Here is a 20690-nt window from a genome sequence, read left to right on the forward strand (position 1 = left end):
CCCCTGCGACTAGTCCCTGCACTCATTAGTATATGATAAAGGATCTTTAGAAATACTTTTTCTAAAGATCTCTTTATCTATGCTAGTGTATACAGGGAAGGTTAGGCAGGGATTAGAAATATACACCCAGAACTGCTCATGGTTCTGGATGCATATTCAACCTGACAGGTTCCCATTAAGCTGCATTTACAGTGAAAGATAATCGTGAGTGAGCATTCTTTGAAAAGCTCATTTCATGATAATCTTGGGGTGCATTATTCTATGCACCCATTAGCACACCAGTAATGTGATTGTGAGTCCCCCAATGGTTGGTATGATAGAGGAGGGTCTGCTGAAGACCTCCGTGCTTGTCATTATGGAGCTCCCTTGAAACACAGCCTGTGGCCGGGCTGCAAAGGAGACACTGATTCTTACTATATACAGCAATGCTATAGCACTGTTAGTATATAGTAGATACATATATATGTATAGTGCATGCATGTGTATGCATATGTATATAGTAGATATAGTACAAGTGATCAGACAAATCGCAGACTGAATTTCCTCACGGGGGTCTAAAAAAAAAATACAGCGAAAAAGGTTTTGAAACAGTTTTTTAACATGAAAAAATAATCACCCATCTTTTTCTCCATTAAAAATAAAGATAATAAAAAAACACCACACGTATGTAGTATCACAGTGTTTAGAAAAATCCAATCTGTCAAGATATAAAATAATTAACCAGGTTAGTAAACAACGTAAACGAAAAAAATTCAAGACACAAACATTACGGGTTTTTTTGGGACACCTGCAATACCACAAAAAAAGGCTGTAACAAGAGATCAAAATGTCATATCTATGCAAAAATAGTGTCACCTCACCCTGCAAAAAATAAAGGTTCATTGACCAAAAAGTGAAAACGTCATGGGTCTCAGAAAATGGAAACACAACGCTAATTTTTTTTTTTTTTTCAAAAGCATTTATTTTTTACAAACTTTGATTTTTTTCACCAATGAAATAACTTAGTGTCATTCAAAAGTACAACTTGTCCCACAAAAGAAGGGAATTTTGTTTACTTACCGTAAATTCCTTTTCTTCTAGCTCTAATTGGGAGACCCAGACAATTGGGTGTATAGGCTATGCCTCCGGAGGCCGCACAAAGTACTACACTTAAAAGTGTTAGGCCCCTCCCCTTCTGCCTATACACCCCCCGTGCTCCCACGGGCTCCTCAGTTTTGGTGCAAAAGCAAGAAGGAGGAAAAATAATTATAAACTGGTTTAAAGTAACTTCAATCCGAAGGAAAACTCGGAGAACTGAAACCATTCAACATGAACAACATGTGTACACAAAAAAAACAGGGGCGGGTGCTGGGTCTCCCAATTAGAGCTAGAAGAAAAGGAATTTACGGTAAGTAAACAAAATTCCCTTCTTCTTTTTCGCTCTATTGGGAGACCCAGACAATTGGGACGTCCAAAAGCAGTCCCTGGGTGGGTAAAATAATACCTCGTAAGAGAGCCGTAAAACGGCCCTTTCCTACAGGTGGGCAACCGCCGCCTGAAGGACTCGTCTACCTAGGCTGGCATCCGCCGCAGCATAGGTATGCACCTGATAGTGCTTCGTGAAAGTGTGCAGGCTCGACCAGGTAGCCGCCTGACACACCTGTTGAGCCGTAGCCTGGTGCCTCAAAGCCCAGGACGCTCCCACGGCTCTGGTAGAATGGGCCTTCAGCCCTGAGGGAACCGGAAGCCCAGCCGAACGGTAAGCTTTGATAATTGGCTCCTTGATCCACCGAGCCAGGGTTGATTTGGAAGCCTGTGACCCTTTACGCTGGCCAGCGACAAGGACAAAGAGTGCATCCGAGCGGCGCAGGGGCACCGTACGAGAAATGTAGAGTCTGAGTGCTCTCACCAGATCTAACAAGTGCAAATCCTTTTCACATTGGTGAACTGGATGAGGATAAAAAGAGGGTAAGGAAATATCCTGATTGAGATGAAAGGGGGATACCACCTTAGGGAGAAATTCCGGAACCGGACGTAGAACCACCTTGTCCTGGTGAAAAACCAGAAAAGGGGCTTTGCACGACAACGCTGCTAGCTCAGACACTCTCCGAAGAGAAGTGACTGCTACTAGAAAAACCACTTTCTGCGAAAGTCGTGAGAGAGAGATATCTCTCATTGGCTCGAATGGTGGTTTCTGAAGAACCATCAGCACCCTGTTTAGATCCCAGGGTTCTAACGGCCGCTTGTAAGGTGGAACGATGTGACAAACTCCCTGCAGGAACGTGCGTACCTGTGGAAGTCTAGCTAGGCGCTTCTGGAAAAACACAGAGAGCGCAGAAACTTGTCCCTTAAGGGAGCCAAGCGACAAACCCTTTTCCAGTCCAGATTGAAGGAAGGACAGAAAAGTAGGTAATGCAAATGGCCAGGGAGAAAAACCCTGAGCAGAGCACCACGACAGGAAAATTTTCCACGTCCTGTGATAAATCTTGGCGGACGTTGGTTTCCTAGCCTGTCTCATAGTGGCAATGACTTTTTGAGATAACCCTGAAGACGCTAGGATCCAGGACTCAATGGCCACACAGTCAGGTTGAGGGCCGCAGAATTCAGATGGAAAAACGGCCCTTGAGACAGCAAGTCTGGTCGGTCTGGTAGTGCCCACGGTTGGCCGACCGTGAGATGCCACAGATCCGGGTACCACGACCTCCTCGGCCAGTCTGGAGCGACGAGGATGGCGCGGCGGCAGTCGGCCCTGATCTTGCGTAACACTCTGGGCAACAGTGCCAGCGGAGGAAACACATAAGGGAGCTGAAACTGCGACCAATCCTGAACTAAGGCGTCTGCCGCCAGAGCTCTGGGATCTTGAGACCGTGCCATGAACGTTGGTACCTTGTTGTTGTGCCGGGACGCCATGAGGTCGACGTCCGGCACCCCCCAGCGGCAACAGATCTCCTGAAACACGTCCGGGTGAAGGGACCATTCCCCTGCGTCCATGCCCTGGCAACTGAGATAATCTGCTTCCCAGTTTTCCACGCCTGGGATGTGAACTGCGGATATGGTGGAGGCCGTGGCTTCCACCCACATCAAAATCCGCCGGACTTCCTGGAAGGCTTGTCGACTGCGTGTGCCGCCTTGGTGGTTGATGTATGCCACCGCTGTGGAATTGTCCGACTGAATTCGGATCTGCTTGCCTTCCAGCCACTGCTGGAACGCTTTCAGGGCAAGATACACTGCCCGAATTTCCAGAACATTGATCTGAAGCGAGGACTCTTGCTGGGTCCACGTACCCTGAGCCCTGTGGTGGAGAAAAACCGCTCCCCACCCTGACAGACTCGCGTCCGTCGTGACCACCTCCCAGGATGGGGGTAGGAAGGATTTCCCCTTCGATAATGAAGTGGGAAGAAGCCACCACCGAAGGGAAGCTTTGGTCGCCTGAGAGAGGGAGACGGTCCTGTCGAGGGACGTCGGCTTCCTGTCCCATTTGCGTAGGATGTCCCATTGAAGAGGACGCAGGTGAAACTGCGCGAAAGGGACTGCTTCCATTGCTGCCACCATCTTCCCCAGGAAGTGCATGAGGCGCCTCAAGGGGTGTGACTGGCCTTGAAGGAGAGATTGTACCCCTGTCTGTAGTGACCGCTGCTTGATCAGCGGAAGCTTCACTATCGCTGAGAGGGTATGAAACTCCATGCCAAGGTATGTGAGCGATTGGGCCGGTGTCAGATTTGACTTTGGAAAATTGATGATCCACCCGAAACTCTGGAGAGTCTCCAGGGTAGCGTCGAGGCTGTGTTGGCATGCCTCTTGAGAGGGTGCCTTGATCAACAGATCGTCCAAGTACGGGATCACCGAGTGACCCTGAGAATGGAGGACCGCTACTACAGTAGCCATAACCTTGGTGAAAACCCGTGGGGCTGTTGCCAGGCCGAATGGCAGTGCCACGAACTGCAGGTGTTCGTTTCCTATGGCGAAGCGCAAGAAGCGCTGGTGCTCTGGGGCAATCGGAACGTGGAGATAAGCATCTTTGATATCGATCGATGCAAGGAAATCTCCTTGGGACATTGAGGCGATGACGGAGCGAAGGGATTCCATCCGGAACCGCCTGGTCTTTACGTGTTTGTTGAGAAGTTTCAGGTCTAGGACAGGACGGAAAGACCCGTCCTTCTTTGGGACCACAAACAAGTTGGAGTAAAAAACGTGGCCCTGTTGATGAAGAGGAACAGGGACCACCACTCCTTCTGCCTTCAGAGTGCCCAGCGCCTGCAGAAGAGCCTCGGCTCTCTCGGGAGGCGGAGAAGACCTGAAGAATCGAGTCGGGGGACGAGAGATGAACTCTATCTTGTAACCGTGAGACAGAATGTCTCTCACCCAGCGGTCTTTTATTTGTGGCAGCCAGGCGTCGCAAAAGCGGGAGAGCCTGCCACCGACCGAGGATGCTACTAGAGGAGGTCGAAAGTCATGAGGAAGCCGCCTTGTTAGCGGTGCCTCCAATGTTCTTTTTAGGACGTGACTTAGACCGCCATGCATCAGAGTTCCTTTGTTCTTTCTGAGACCTTTTGGACGAGGAGAATTGGGACCTGCCCGCGCCCCGAAAGGACCGAAACCTCGCCTGCCCTCTCCTCTGTTGGGGTATGTTCGGTTTGGGCTGGGGTAAGGATGTATCCTTTCCCTTGGATTGTTTGATGATTTCATCCAGACGCTCGCCAAACAGCCTGTCGCCAAAAATTGGCAAACTGGTTAAGCGCTTTTTGGAAGCAGAATCTGCCTTCCATTTCCGTAGCCACAAGGCCCTGCGGAGTACCACCGAATTGGCGGTCGCCACCGCCGTACGGCTCACAGAGTCCAGGACAGCATTAACAGCGTAAGACGCAATTGCCGAGGTCTGGGTGGTAATGGATGCCACTTGTGGCGCGGCCGTGCAAGTGGCTGCTTCAATTTGCGCTTGACCTGCTGAGATAGCTTGCAGCGCCCATACGGCTGCGAATGCTGGGGCAAAAGAAGCTCCGATAGCTTCATAGATGGATTTCAACCAGAGCTCCATCTGCCTGTCAGTGGCATCTTTGAGCGAGGCCCCATCTTCCACTGCAAGTATGGATCTAGCCGCCAGTCTGGAGATTGGAGGATCCACTTTGGGACATTGAGTCCAACCTTTAACCACGTCCGGGGGGAAAGGATAACGTGTATCCTTAAGGCGCTTAGAAAACGCTTATCTGGACAAGCATGGTGATTCTGGATTGCCTCTCTGAAATCAGAGTGGTCTAGAAACATACTCTCTGTCCGCTTGGGAAACCTGAAACGAAATTTCTCCTGCTGAGAAGCTGACTCCTCCGCCGGAGGGGCTGAGGGAGAAATATCCAGCAACTGATGGATGGACGCAATAAGATCGTTCACTATGGCGTCCCCGTCTGGAGTATTAAGATTGAGAGCGCTCTCAGGATCAGAATCCTGATCAGCTGTCTCCGCATCATCAACCAAAGATTCCCCCCGCTGAGACCCTAAACAATATGATGTCGAGGGAAATTCTAAGCGAGCCCGCTTAGTCAATCTGGGGCTGGGGTCTAAGTCAGAACCCTCAGACTGGGATGTAGGAGATACCCCGGGAGGACATTGTTGGTCCAACTGAGGGGGGCCCGGGAACAACGATTCAACAGGGTCCCGTTGCTGAGATACCGGCCTGGACTGCAAGGCTTCTAGTATCTTAGCCATAGTCTCAGAGAGTTTAGCAAACTCAGTCCCCGTCACCTGAACAGTGTTAGCAGGTGTCTCCCCCTGGGCCCCTCTTAGCATAGGCTCCGGCTGAAGAAGTGGCACAGGGGTCGAACACTGCACACAATGAGGGTCAGTGGAACCTGCCGGTAGTGGGGTCTTACAAGCGGCGCAGGCAGCATAATAAGCCTGTGTTTTGGCACCCCTGCCTTTTGTGGGCGCCATGCTATAGTTTTCCTTGAGTTACACAAAAGGGTATATAGCCAGAATGCACTGTGCTCATACAGTGTAAAGTATATATGATACACAAATAATGTACCAATACACTACAGCACCATGGGGCTAGCACCAACAGGTGCTGCTTACCAGCCGCCTAAAGCGGTTGTGAGGCCACCAGAGACCGTGTCTGGGTCTCCCAGGACTTGTCCCTCTTCTGCAGCGTCGGTGGAGCTGACAGGAATGGCTGCGGCGTCCTGACGAGATGAGGGAGCTGTGGGCGTGGCCGAGAAAGAGCGCGAACTGGTGCTCACACCGTGCACAGTGAGGGGGGTGGAGTATGTAAATCATACTCCAGCCCTCAGAGCTGCTCGCTCCGTGCAGCGTCCCGCCCTTCCCCCTGCCTGTCAGGGCTGAGGGCGGGAGAAAAGTAAACTAGGCCGCAAGGAAGCCGGGGACTCTAGTAATAAACGCGGCCGCCGTAAAAGCGCGGCCGGCGTGAAAGTCCCCGGCGAACTACAAGTCCCAGCCGCGCCGCAGTGTCCCATGGCAGCGGCGGTTAGTGCGGTAGCCCTTACATATAAACACACTCAGCGACGCTGAGTGTGTAATGGCACATATAGACCCGATCAGCGCCGCGGTCCCCGGTGCACTAGCACACCCAGCAAAGCTGAGGTGATGCCGTGCGCGGTCCCCACAGGGATACAGAGTACCTCCAAGATGCAGGGCCATGTCCCTGAACGATACTCGGCTCCTATCCATCAGGCTCCACAGGAGTTGTGGATGGAGCACGGTCTCAGTGCCTGGAGACCGGTAAGATCCCACTTCACCCAGAGCCCAGAGGGGGATGGGGAAGGAAAGCAGCATGTGGGCTCCAGCCTCCGTACCCGCAATGGATACCTCAACCTTAACAACACCGCCGACAAGAGTGGGGTGAGAAGGGAGCATGCTGGGGGCCCTATATGGGCCCACTTTTCTTCCATCCGACATAGTCAGCAGCTGCTGCTGACTAATCTGTGGAGCTGTGCTGTGTGTGTCTGACCTCCTTCGCACAAAGCAAAAAAACTGAGGAGCCCGTGGGAGCACGGGGGGTGTATAGGCAGAAGGGGAGGGGCCTAACACTTTTAAGTGTAGTACTTTGTGCGGCCTCCGGAGGCATAGCCTATAGACCCAATTGTCTGGGTCTCCCAATAGAGCGAAAAAGAAAAAGAAGGTAAGATATATGAAAAAAGTAATAAATCTGGGAAGAAGGGAAGGAAAAAACAAAACGAAAAAATGGAAATTGGACATGTCAAAAAGGGGATAATTGTCGTTTAGTGTCACCGATCTGTCTGTGTAGACGGTACAGTCCCTTACATGTGTTCTTACAGACAATTGATAATCTTTTCTGGTTCATTAGACTTTAATTTTAGAACAATGCTTGATTTAGTACTTTGCATAAAATGCCCAATGTGATCAGACAAGATGACCCCAGCACGATGGCTCAGTGGTTAGCACTGCAGTCTTGTAGCACTGGGGTCCTGGGTTCAAATCCCACCAAGGACAACATTTACAAGGAGTTTGTATGTTCTCCCTGTGTTTGCGTGGGTTTCCTCTGGGTTCTCCGGTTTCCTCCCACACTCCAAAAACATACTGATCGGGAACCTAGATTGTGCGCTCCAATGAGGACAGTGTTGCTATTGTATGTAAAGCGCTGTTGAATTAATAGCGCTATATAAATGAATATTAATTATTATTATTAGTATTAATAAATAATAATAATAAACTTTTTTTTACAGGCTTGGGATGTTGATGACTTATCCTGAGAACACTATCCACTACTACACAGTGTAGTCATCGGTGCTGGTCGCCTCCACTCGCCGTATATATTCGGCTGTTGCCAGTTGTAGGTGACCCCCCACTGATTTGATATTGATTACCTATGTTAAGGTATTTTCTAGGCTTCCGATACTGAAAAGTCATCTTTAAACATAAGTCATTGTTATCAGATTGGTGGGGGTCCAACACCCGGCATCACCAACGATAAACAGTTTTCAGCTATGGCAACAGGTAAGGCCCCTTTCACACATCGTTTTTTTGCCATCAGTCACAATCCGTTGGCTCGAAGGATTGGTAGCAAATTGTGGAAAAACTGATGCAACGGATTTATCGCATCAGTTTTTCAGGCCAACACCCCATCTGAGCATGCTCAGTTAAAAAAAACGGAATCTGTTGCCGGATTCCGTCATTTGACAGATTACGACGAATCCTGCGTCCATAGACTTCCATTCTACCGAACAAAGGACAGTGATGGATCCTGCGCCCATAGGCTTCCATTCTACCGAATAACGGACGGTAACGGATCCTGCGCCCATAGGCTTCCATTCCAAAAAACGACAAACGGTGACGGATCCGTCGCTGTCCCGTTTTTTCGACAGACAAAAAACGTTACTTTGTCTGTTGTCTCCGTTCGATGGAGAAACAATTTGACGGATTTGTCGGACGGCTAAAACGTGAGGTCATCTGTTGCTAATACAGTCAATGAGAAAAAAAAAACGGCTCCTGCATCAGTCGCCGGATCCGTTTTTTTTTTTTTTTTTTTTTTAAATTCGACGGATTGTGACTGATGGCAAAAAACTGGCGTGTGAATGGGGCCTAAATCAAAATGCTAAACGTCCCAGCTTCATGCACTGGTCACACTGAGACTTACCTCTGGCAGCTGAGACAGGAGGCTGGCTTTTTCTGCTAAGGAATCATCTATAGACTCAAGAAAACTTCTTTCAACCACATCAAATGCCTAAATGACACAAAATTAGGGAAGATGAAAGTCAAGATCGGTAAAGAGCCAATTAATCATCACTCTTAAGGTAGGATGGTAATAATCCCGGCATACTGCTAATACAGTGAAGGGTATGGCAGAGGATGTGAAGGTTCATGTTGGATTATTCAGTTTATATAGCTTCTGTAATAACGCTTCTTAAGAAGACAGATTACATTCCCTCAGACAGCTAGAACTGTAAGTTAATGGGAACCTTACATTTTATTTTTCCTCAAAGGGAACTTGTCAGTGTAATGATGGGCATGATTAAGTGAAAGGAACCATTACATTAAAATCATAGTCCTATTAAGTGCTGGGTCTGGAAAAATGCCTGCTTGGCCGCCTTCCTAGGCCTCCCCCTCCCCAGTTGGATGACAGGTCTCTTCTTAATTTCTGCATAGTGAGAGATCTGTCAATCAAGCTGATCCGAGCCTGCCACTTATTAAACTAGGATCTCTCTAACCAATGAAGAATTTTAGAGTATGACCTCGAAAGACCCCAATCACTACATTGTACTGCATGTATCTATCCTTAAAGGGGTACTCCCATCTCCAAGATCCTATCCCAATATGTATTGGGTGTAATAATAATAACATTAGCAAGTACCTACAATTAGAAATGTAGTATAGTTCTCTTGATTAGCTATCTCGCTTACCTCATGTGCAGGGCATTGCAGGACCTTAGGTATCCATGGTTACAAGCACACATATAGTCATAGTTAGTTGCACGTGGTCATAACCATGGATACCTAAGGTCCTGAAATGCCCTGCACATGAGGCAAGAGCATAGCTAATCAGGATAACTATAATATATTTATAATTAGAGGTATTTGCTAATATTATTATTACACCTACTACATATTGGGATAGGATCTTGGAGATGGGAGAACCCCTTTAAAAGGGAGGTGTAAATACCAAAACGTTTCCATCTAGCTTATTTACCGCATCATTATTGATTACATATATTATTCCACCATCATGGGTTTAAAGCTTCATACCTTACGGTGTGTTTACACTGATCGACCAGCGTCTCAATTGACCGCAAAGTGGCTACAGAAAAGATAATTGGCAGTCACTTAAAAGTCTGCTTAGACAGGGCAATAGCCCTTCTAAGAACAGGTGACATTCATCTGAGATGTGTACAGATTATCATGGGTCTTGGTAGCACAAGTTCTGGTTACATAGGACAATGTGCTGTGGAGAACAAGGATTTTTAAGCAAGCTTAAAGCGCGACTCCAGAGATCTTTTTTAGTGACAGAGTCCCCTGCCGCTGTCCTTATACTTTCTCTTCAGCTTCTTCATTCTTTTTCAGTGCTGCTCTGGTCGCGTGGCGCCATCTTGTGCCTATAGCTTCCAATTGTCCGAAAGTGAGAAGCTAAATCTCAAGTGCCCAATGAAAGTCTATGAGAACCAGAAAGAGGCTCTCATAAACTTGTATTGAATTGTGACCCACAGCGCACTCTATGAAACACTGGAGTAGACAGCAGGTTACAAAGTGCTGAGAGACCAACCAGTGCGTAAATGAAAACAAATTAAGACACCGGAAAGAGTACAGGACAAGGGAGTTACCGTATTTTTAAGACTATAAGAAGCACATTTTAACAAGAAAAACTCTTATAGTCTGGAGGCAGCTGCCAGTGATGGGGGAGAAGGCAGACACCGTGTTCTCCCGAATCACAAGTAGCTGCCCTCTCCTTTTGCTCTGCACAAATCTATGTGATCAGCGCAAAGCAGAAGAAAAAGCCGCAGGAGCTGGGCAGCTGAAGGACCTTCTAACCATTTAACTCAAGGACCTTTCAGGTCATGTGACTGATCACATAACCTGAAAGGTCCTAGAGTTAACTAGGTTGAAGGTTCGTCAGCTGCTCATTTGGTTTAGCCTCCATTCAGACCTTAATCAGGAACTGCAAGATGTGGCAACATATAGTGTGTGTGTGCATGTGTGTTTGCACGCAAGGTGTGGTAATGTGTGTATGCATGTGTATGTGTGTGTGTGTGTGTTTTTGTGTGTGTGCGCACGCAAGGTGTGGTAATGTGTGTGTGCATGTGTATGTATTGTGTGTGTATTGTGTGTGTGCGCGCAAGGTGTGGTAATGTGTGTGTGTATTGTATGTGTGCGCGTAAAGTGCGGTAATTCTATAGTGTATGTTTGTGTGTGTGAGAGTGCAAGGTGTGGTAATGTGTGTATGCATGTGTATGTATTGTGTGTGTGTTTTTGTGTGTGTGCGCGCGCAAGGTGTGGTAATGTGTGTATGCATGTGTATGTGTGTGTGTGTTTTTGTGTGTGTGCGCGCGCAAGGTGTGGTAATGTGTGTGTGCATGTGTGTGTATTGTGTGTGTGTTTTTGTGTGTGTGCGCGCGCGCAAGGTGTGGTAATGTGTGTATGCATGTGTATGTATTGTGTGTGTGTGTATTGTGTGTGTGCGCGCAAGGTGTGGTAATGTGTGTGTGTGTGTGTGTGTGTGTGTGCGTGCAAGCTGTGGTAATGTGTGTGTGTATTGTATGTGTGTGCGTAAAGTGCGGTAATTCTATAGTGTATGTTTGTGTGTGTGAGAGTGCAAGGTGTGGCAATGTATGTGCGTCTGTCTCTGCTTATATGTACGTAGCAGAGTTTAAAAATCAGTTCACCCCGCAAAAGACCGTTATTGGCCATTTGTTGGTTGATTGGCAGCCCATTTTAGACAGAACAGTTATTGAAAATAAGCATTCCTAGGAAGACTTGTGATCAGTTATTGGCTAGTGTAAATGCCCCATCAGACACATGTTACACCCTGATTGCTTTGTTCACATTCTGTAAAGCTATTCCCTTTGCAGGCTAGAGAAAAGTGGGAGAGGGACCTAGGCCCTATGACAGAGGAACAGTGGGGTGAGGTCCTGTCTCAGACTCCAAGCCTTGCTGTATCTGAAGGCCATCGACTGTCACAGCTATTCCTGTTTCATAGAGTATATAGGACACCTAGTCTATTGCATAAGATGGGAGTTAGGATGGATGATCTGTGTCCTAGGTGCGGACAGGAGGGTGCTAATCTGATGCATATGATGTGGTCCTGTGGGAACATTGAAGATTACTGGAGGGCAGTACTAGAATTGGTTAGACAAGTTTTCAATATCCATCTACAGCCAAGACCTATTATATGTATCCTGGGTCTACTGGAAGGGGGCGGTGGACTTGAGTTCGCCGGTAATGGTCGGTATTACACGTCTCTTGTACCAGGCTAGGAAACTGTTGGCCTACCACCACTGGTTGGACCCAGCGCCTCCGGTCATCGGGGATTTTAGGGAAAGAGTAAACGCTATACTTCGACTGGAGAGAGGAGTATACCTTAAAAGAAATGCATTGAAAAAGTTCTATAAGATCTGGGGGGCATGGTTGGATACCCCAGGCCTTCCCTCCTCGGCGTTACTGCAGGACAGTGCGAGCGACCAGGTCCTTCTCCTTCTGACCGGTTAACAAATTTCCTCAAATAGGGTGATAGGCGTACTGCTGGAATGTGTGTGCATGTATAGGTGTGTGCATGTATAGGTGTGTGCGTGCGTGTATGTATATGTGTATGTGTATATATATATATATATATATATATATATATATATATATATATATATATATATATATATATATATATATATATATATATATATATATATAATGTCCTAATGATGCTGGGTAAGCTATACTATGGAGAATATATTGGGAAATAATATGCACTTTGAGACCCATATTGAAATGAGACGTGGACTACGGGTGCATTGTTTATTATGTTATTTGTGTGGTTTTTCTTATTGACTAAAGGTTTTTTCCCTGTGATATTTCTATGGAGGGAATTATTTTATGTGTTGTATAATTTTGCTGTTAAATAAAAATGAACCTGATTTAAAAAAAACATTCTGTAAAGCTGCTGTATCTTCTCCTCAGAAATAAAGCCACAAGTGCTGGCCCCATTGCAGGTTTTGGGACCCAAACTATCATCATGATTTATATCCCTGATGCCTTTAGTTCAGGTGATGAGACCTACGGTGGGGCTAACACAGGTGAGAACGTATAGCCGCTATGGGGTTGTGCGAGTGAGCCCCTAAATACATCCTCTGTCCGGATCAATAGACTGAGCCACTAACCTGCAACAACACTCTCTGCACCTCTCCGTCCGTGACATCGGCGTGCAACTGCCCCAAGAGAAGCTCAGCTGCCAACCTCTGGCCCACAAAATTAGTGGCTCTGGTGCCGTCATAGCCATCGAACACTCCGTAGAGATATATATTATTCTCTCCTCTGTAAAATGAGACAGCAAATGTAGACATAAAAGAAAGCCACAGCACGATCAATCTGCCCGGTGAGCATGTAAATGTATCCCTGTAAAGGGAACCCGCCATGTTGGACATGTCAGCTTGGAGGTAGCGTGTAATAGACGGGGGATTAAATGGTGATTATGAGAGCAGAGGACAATGGCTCAATATGTGATATGTGCACTCAGGCCGTCGCTGACTGAGACCGTCCACAGGGCCGAAAATCAAGGGGAACAAGAAACTAAAGAGAAATGTCTCCTTCAATCATCATGATAAGGAGCATGTTTATTGCTCGAAACGTGTAGACGGCCATCTGGTCCAGATATGCTGGAAACATGATTTTGTACCTCTATTGTTAATTGGCTTCATTACAGCTATGTTTTCATTTCTACAAGTGGATGCTGGATTTTTTCCACACTATTTTTCTCCATCTTGCAATACTGATCTAAGTCAGAACCAGCTTAACTTACTTGTGATTATTCAGTGATTTCATAATTCTTTACTCTAGTTGATGGGGATAAAATTAATTCACTAAAGGGGTTTTACTGCCAAATTTCTCCAAGCCACTCTATGTGACTGCAGACTGCTGAAACCTAACAGTGCACAACATGCACACTGTCAGGATTCAGATTCCCCTCTATGTCCAGCCTGAGTGGGCTGTCATAAAACACCGAAACAAGCAGATCAGACTCTTGTTGCATATGACAAGTACGGAAATCAAATATGGTCATGTGACCCACCCTCCACCCATTTTTTTTGTTTTTTGAAGTACAGCTCCCAAAGACATGCTGTTCCATTACAGAAAAAAACTTTTGTGCTCACCATCAGTAATTTGTGTATCTCCTACAGAATAAACAAGCTGTGTGACCGTATCCTCTGTGTGTGGCAATACCATTATTTTGCCAGTTGTAGTCTAGATGCTTTTGCTGCCTTGAAGATATGTGAACTTTTGAGATTCTAGGACAAGTTTGTAAATTGCTCCCAGGCAGACTGCACATCCATGCACAACTAACTGCATAATGATCAAAGACATCCAGGCATCTTTTAAAGCTTTCCCTTTGACTTGTAAATTGCAGAGCATCTTCTGAGCTTAAAGGGAACTTGTCACCAGATTTTTCACTATGAAACCAAAAGTGTCCCCTTCTGCAGCTCCTGGGCTGCATTCTATGAAGCTGCACCTTGTGCCCGCACTCCCCTTGCAGACACCGAATATAACTTTATAAAACCTGACTGTTAGGTATGCTAATGACCTGTGGGGCTCAGATGGGCGTGCTCATTTTCGTCTCTTTTCCCTCCTTGTGGCCTTCTTCACCATCCTCCTTTCATGATTGACGTGATGACGCCACCATCATCATGGACACTACTCGGCCAAATCTTGCGTCTGTGCAGTCATTACCCCAGCTTGCGCAGTTCGCCCTCGCGTGAGCCGGTGCGGTGCAGGCGCGAGACTATGGTCGGCAATGTGCATGACGTCCCCTGCGTCATCCTCGTACGCGACCATAATCTCGCGCAGACACCTCACCGGCTCTTGCGAGGGCGAACTGCGCAAGCTGGGGGAATGACTGCACAAATGTGAGATTTGGCAGAGTAGTGTACATGATGATGGTGGCGTCATCACGTCAATCATGAAAGGAGGATGGTGAAGAAGGCCACAAAAAGGGACAGGAGAAGAAAATGAGTATGCCCATCTGAGCCCCACAGGTCATTAGCATACCTAACAGTCAGGTTTTATAACATTATATTCGAGGTCCGCAAGGGGAGTCCGGGCACAAGGCACACCTTCATAGAATGCAGCCAGGAGCTGCACTTTTGGTTTCATAGTGAAAAATCTGGTGACAGGTTCCCTTTAAAATGTCAGAAGCAAGGACAGGTCCCTCCTTTTAGGAACCCGAAAAGGTTAAAAGGCGTTCAAAAGCCAAACATATGCCCAACTAGTGGTTTTTACATAGAAATACTTATGTTCATTCTTTTGAGCATTTTCTGACAGGTTTTTAAGGAGTATTCTGCCTGAAAAAGACGTTGTGCTCGCATATCCTTAGGGGTATTTCTCATTAATGTATAAGACCCACATTTTCCAATCAATGTAACAGCCACAAGTGCTATCATGACCCAGAGTTTGGGGACCCAAATATAACAAAACTGACGCTTGTAACAGTACCTGGATCTGAAGTATAGACAAGAAAATATGGCCGTTACATCATCGAATAAATGAGCCCTTATTCAGAACAGAGAGCTACTTCCAAGATGGCTCAATATGACCATTTATTAATCGGCACCCGTGAGGTCACAGCTGTGCCACCAGCAACCACAGATGAATCCAGTGGGCTTGTCCTGGTTGGAAAATTCCTTATCTTGCCAATACAACTATATTTAGAGCCTGCAGTCTGGGGTTACTGACAAAACCCACCTGAACTTCACCCAGTTGTCCTCGCAGGGGTGCTCCTCCTTTGGGACGCCTTCTGAGTTATAGGCCTTGTTGGTGGCGGATCCTACACCAGATAAATGGCAGAGGGGAAGGTCGTCCGTCCAACTCAACTGCTCCTGCAAAAAAAACGCAAAACATTCTTGTAAGATCAGAGCGATCCAGCTCAGTGTCATGCTTACCCCTGGACACCCCGGAGATAATAATGGTTGGTCAGGTGAGGGGACAGGTGTCAGACCCCCACTGATTATTCTAACAACAAGATATCAATAGTTTATGCCTGGACAACCCCTTTAAAGCTGGCTCGATAGCACCTCTCTGTTCAGCAATTTATCGGGGGCTTTTTATAATACTCAGAAGGGAAGCGAAAAAAATTTCATTCTAAACTTGCTTTGCTTCACTGGAGTGGATGGATACTTTGGGGGTCTCAGGCAGAAGGATGAGCAAGAAGAGCAATGACGTGTACCTGAGTGAGGCCGAGCAGGGAGGGCACTGACGTGTACTCGAGTGACAACATAGGTAAGGATGGTTGACCTCGGGGAGATCAACATCCAACACCGCGGAGACACCATCACGTGTTTCTCAACGCAGTGACACTAGAACAAGGCCCCCTGGGAAAATATGAAAACAAGAATGCCGCGGAGACACCATCACATGTTTCTCAACGCTGGCAGGAAACTAGCCAGGCATTTCACCGGGAAGACCTGGCTAGTTTCCTGCCAGCGTTGAGAAACGTGATGGTGTCTCCGCGGCATTCTTGTTTTGCATATTTTCCCAGGGGGCCTTGTTCTAGTGTCACTGCGTTGAGAAACACGTGATGGTGTCTCCGTGGTGTTGGATGTTGATCTCCCCGAGGTCAACCATCCTTACCTATGTATGTAGTCTTCTATTAGGCATTGCTCCCACTAGCCAGTTTCCTACTTCACACTGATGAGGGGCAAATACCCCGAAACAGCTGTCTGTGGATGGATACCATGTTTTGGTATAGGCAATTTCCTTGACTGGAGACTGCCCTTCCCGTGGTTGTTCCTTCCCGGTGAAAGACTTGGCTAGTTTCCTGCCAGCGTTGAGAAACATGTGATTGTGTCTCCGTGGCATTCTTGTTTTGTGTACTCGAGTGAGGCCGAGCAATAACGTGTACCCAAGCGAGGCCGAGCAATAACGTGTACCCAAGCGAGGCCGAGCAATAACGTGTACCCAAGCGAGGCCGAGCAATAACGTGTACCCAAGCGAGGCCGAGCAATAACGTGTACCCGAGTGAGGCCGAGCAATAATGTGTACCCGAGCGAGGCCGAGCAATAACGTGTACCCGAGCGAGGCCGAGCAATAACGTGTACCCGAGCGAGGCCGAGCAATAACGTGTACCCGAGCGAGGCCGAGCAATAATGTGTACCCGAGCGAGGCCGAGCAATAATGTGTACCCGAGCGAGGCCGAGCAATAATGTGTACCCGAGCGAGGCCGAGCAGGGAGGGCACTGACGTGGACCCGTGCGAGGCCAAGCAGGGAGGGCACTGACGTGGACCCGTGCGAGGCCGAGCAGGGAGGGCACTGACGTGGACCCGAGCGAGGCCGAGCAGGGAGGGCACTGACGTGGACCCGAGCGAGGCCGAGCAGGGAGGGCACTGATGTGGACCCGAGCGAGGCCAAGCAGGGAGGGCACTGATGTGGACCCGAGCGAGGCCAAGCAGGGAGGGCACTGATGTGGACCCGAGCGAGGCCGAGCAGGGAGGGCACTGACGTGGACCCGTGCGAGGCCAAGCAGGGAGGGCACTGACGTGGACCCGTGCGAGGCCAAGCAGGGAGGGCACTGACGTGGACCTGAGCGAGGCCAAGCAGGGAGGGCACTGACGTGGACCCGAGCGAGGCCGAGCAGGGAGGGCACTGACGTGGACCTGAGCGAGGCCGAGCAGGGAGGGCACTGACGTGGACCTGAGCGAGGCCGAGCAGGGAGGGCACTGACGTGGACCTGAGCGAGGCCGAGCAGGGAGGGCACTGACGTGGACCTGAGTGAGGCAGTGTCACACTGGCATCGGACCCTCCATTATTTCCACCAGAAGAAAACCCACCATGCAGCTATAGTTTTTCTGGTACTATCAGGCCATCCTAAGGGAAAGCAGCCAGACCCCATAGAAGTCAGGGGGGTCCGTCCAGGGCTGCGGTGCTCGTCATGGGACGGACCGGTTCCCTTCAGAACTTCCATTATTCTGATGCTGAACATCACTGATAATGGAGCTCTGAACCAATGGAGACCAGACAGCCACAGTAAAGGTCCAGTCACACTAAGCAACTTACCAGCGATCCCAACAACGATAGGGATCGCTGGTAAGTTGCTAGGAGGTTGCTGGTGAGATGTCACACTGCGACGCTCCAGCGATCCCACCAGCAACCTGACCTGGCAGGGATCGCTGGAGCGTGGCTACACGAGTTGCTGGTGAGCTCACCAGCAACCAGTGACCAGCCACACGTGCAGAGAGCAGGGAGCAGCGCACACTGAGCGCTGGCTCCCTGCTCTCCTAGTACAGCACACATCGGGTTAATTACCCGATGTGTGCTGCAGCTACATGTGCACAGAGCAGGGAGCAGCGCACAATGCTTAGCGCTGGCTCCCTGCTCTCCTGGCTACAGCACACATCGGGTTAATTAACCCGATGTGTCCTGCAGCTACATGTGCACAGAGCAGGAGCCGGCAGCACAGGCAGTGAGAGCGGCGGAGGCTGGTAACAAAGGTAAATATCGGGTAACCAAGGACAGGGCTTCTTGGTTACCCGATGTTTACAGTGGTTACCAGCCTCCGCACAAGCCGGCTCCTGCTGCCTGCACATTTAGTTGTTGCTGTCTCGCTGTCACACACAGCGATCTGTGCTTCACAGCAGGACAGCAACAACTAAAAAATGGCCCAGGACATTCAGCAACAACCAACGACCTCACAGCAGGGGCCAGGTTGTTGCTGGATGTCACACACAGCAACATCGCTAGCAACGTCACAAAAGTTGTTCGTTACCAGCGATGTTGCTTAGTGTGACGGGGCCTTAAGGGAAGCCAACAACTGGAATGACGAGATGGTAAAATCCATCACTATAGCACACTGGACAGGAGTTTGTTTTGCACTCATAAAAAAAAAAAAAACCCACAACTCTCAGAATAACATTCCCAGTGTCACCCGGCCACAGCCACACTGACACTGGCGACACTTCCGGCCTGGAATACACATGTTCCCGCTCTTTCCTGTTGCTGCGGTTCCAGCCACTCCGCAATGTCCGCTCCACACACAGTGCAGTGGCAGCATCCCTCCAGCCTGCAGAGACCCCAGCACAAGCGGTGTGCTCCCCAGACAGGCAGCGTGCATACCGCCCGAGCACTGCAGCTGCCCTCGGCCCGTGCTCACACCTCAGCGCTGCCCTCCACTTTCTTCCTCTGCCTTCCTGTACGACCCTTCACAAACCCTCTTACATTTTGCATCAGGTTCCTTCTTAGCGCGGCCATCTTGGACCAGAAGTGACGAGCCAGCTGATAGCATCATGTGACCAAGCCATTAGTGGTACTCGCGCGCCCTCTGGCGGATAATATGGAGAATGACAGGGGCATGGATTCCAATGTTATTTTTCAAGTGCAACAAAAAAAAAAAAGTCTATAATCCATCTTTATAATAAAGCTTTGGAGCTTGCCCTGTCCATGTAATAAAGGGTGGGCATCAACCCCCGTGGTTCTGGGGAACAGCAGTGTATATACTGCCCTGTGCAGCCAGTAAATGAATATCACACCCAGTCTTGCCTTCAGTAGATTACCACATTTCTTTTAGGCCATGTGCACACATTATATACCTCCCCAAAAACGTCCCGGATTCAGGATTCAGCGGGACCGTCCCGATTTGAGGGCTCCCTCCCACAGTCCCGCTATTCACTGCTCTTGTCCCGGCTCCTCCCCTCAGTGCAGTGAATAAATGAACTCAAAACGAGCAGCGCATACATTAAATTCTCATCTGCTCTGATTTCCCAGGAAGGGACTAGAATTTATGAACTTGTGTTTTATTTGACAGTCTCAGATACCATAATAAATGAGACATGCTGGGATACTCCATCATTTGGGATTCCATTTCAACCCATAATTTAGACTTATCATTCATCCACAAACCTCTCAACTGGTCCAGTAATGACGCGTGGTAGTAAATGTGAATGCTTGGGATCCGCAGATACTGGCTTGGGGTTCTGTGTGGGAGGCACGGGGAAGGCGGGACAAGCTAGGGCAGGAAGATGACCAGGGAAGGAATACAGAAGGGTATACCGGCTTGTGCATCCAAACTATCCGGGATCGGCTGGAGCCCATCACAGCAGGACTCAGCACTCCAAGGGCAGTACTTGACTGGCCGTGATAACCTGGAACTCTTAACTGTGAGTAAAGACCTTGTGACTGCATTCCTGTGTTGCCCAGTTATTGCCTGCGCCTCTGGCCCTGCACCCCGCCATTACATCCTATCGCCCATTGACAGCCCTGGGGCCCAGGTCTACCCGTGGCGAGCTAAACCAACTAAGCTGCGTCACCACCGACCACAGGGAAAACTGAATAGCAGCGGTGGCACATATCTTGCCGTATACCACGGATGGCGTCACAAACTCATCTCCCCTTGTAAATAATATTTCCCCATGTTAATTAACGACACCATCGGGGTCACAGAGCCGGGCCCTGTCGCTGTGACATCCTCCAAGCAGAAACAGAGCCGGCCCGGTTCCGAGTGCCCCCAGGCCCTGGCGGGGCGGGTCACAAGCCTCCCTGGTTAATTGGAAGAGACAATATTTTAGATGATACCCTTGCCCTCTGTGCTTTCCAAATAAATTTCATCAGTAGGGATTGAAGGACTTTTAGTGTATGTGGAAATAATAATATGGGTAGATTTCAAAAGTAATACAATATCTTACGTAGGAGAATCATTTTGGTTATAGAAATATGGCCAAACCATGATATGGGAAATGCAGCAACATTTTTAATATCCTGAGGAATGGATTTGGTTAAGCTTTGGAAATTGGTCCTTTCCAGATCATTAATAGGATATATCAGCGATATACCCAAATATGGGATAGCCCCATCAGCCCACATAAATGGAAATTGTTTTTGCAGGAACCCCCAGGACTCGGCCGAGACTCCAATATTCAAAATTATTGATTTGGAAGTATTGACCTTATAATAACTAACTTCACCAAAGTCATTCATAAGTTTAAATTTTTTTTCAATGATTCCATTGGGTTGGAGACACATGATATCACATGGTCAGCAAAAAGGCCAATACAGTGTTCCATATT

The 20690-nt window shown here is 48.3% G+C and overlaps 1 protein-coding gene across 1 annotated transcript in view; it reads right to left on the minus strand.

The window, feature by feature from the left end:
* Window positions 1-18911, minus strand: part of TAB1 (TGF-beta activated kinase 1 (MAP3K7) binding protein 1) — a 101461-nt gene extending 82550 nt beyond the window's left edge. The window contains exons 1-4 of the mRNA XM_075321849.1: window positions 18847-18911; window positions 15381-15514; window positions 12806-12959; window positions 8585-8671 (exon numbers count right to left, since the gene is read on the minus strand). Coding sequence (XP_075177964.1) covers window positions 8585-8671; window positions 12806-12959; window positions 15381-15514; window positions 18847-18879 — 408 coding nt within the window. The 5' untranslated portion in view covers window positions 18880-18911. The remainder of the gene's footprint in view (window positions 1-8584; window positions 8672-12805; window positions 12960-15380; window positions 15515-18846) is intronic.
* Between the last annotated feature and the right edge of the window lie 1779 nt (window positions 18912-20690).

Source organism: Anomaloglossus baeobatrachus, chromosome 8 (assembly GCF_048569485.1).
Source record: "Anomaloglossus baeobatrachus isolate aAnoBae1 chromosome 8, aAnoBae1.hap1, whole genome shotgun sequence".
Taxonomy (NCBI): domain Eukaryota; kingdom Metazoa; phylum Chordata; class Amphibia; order Anura; family Aromobatidae; genus Anomaloglossus; species Anomaloglossus baeobatrachus.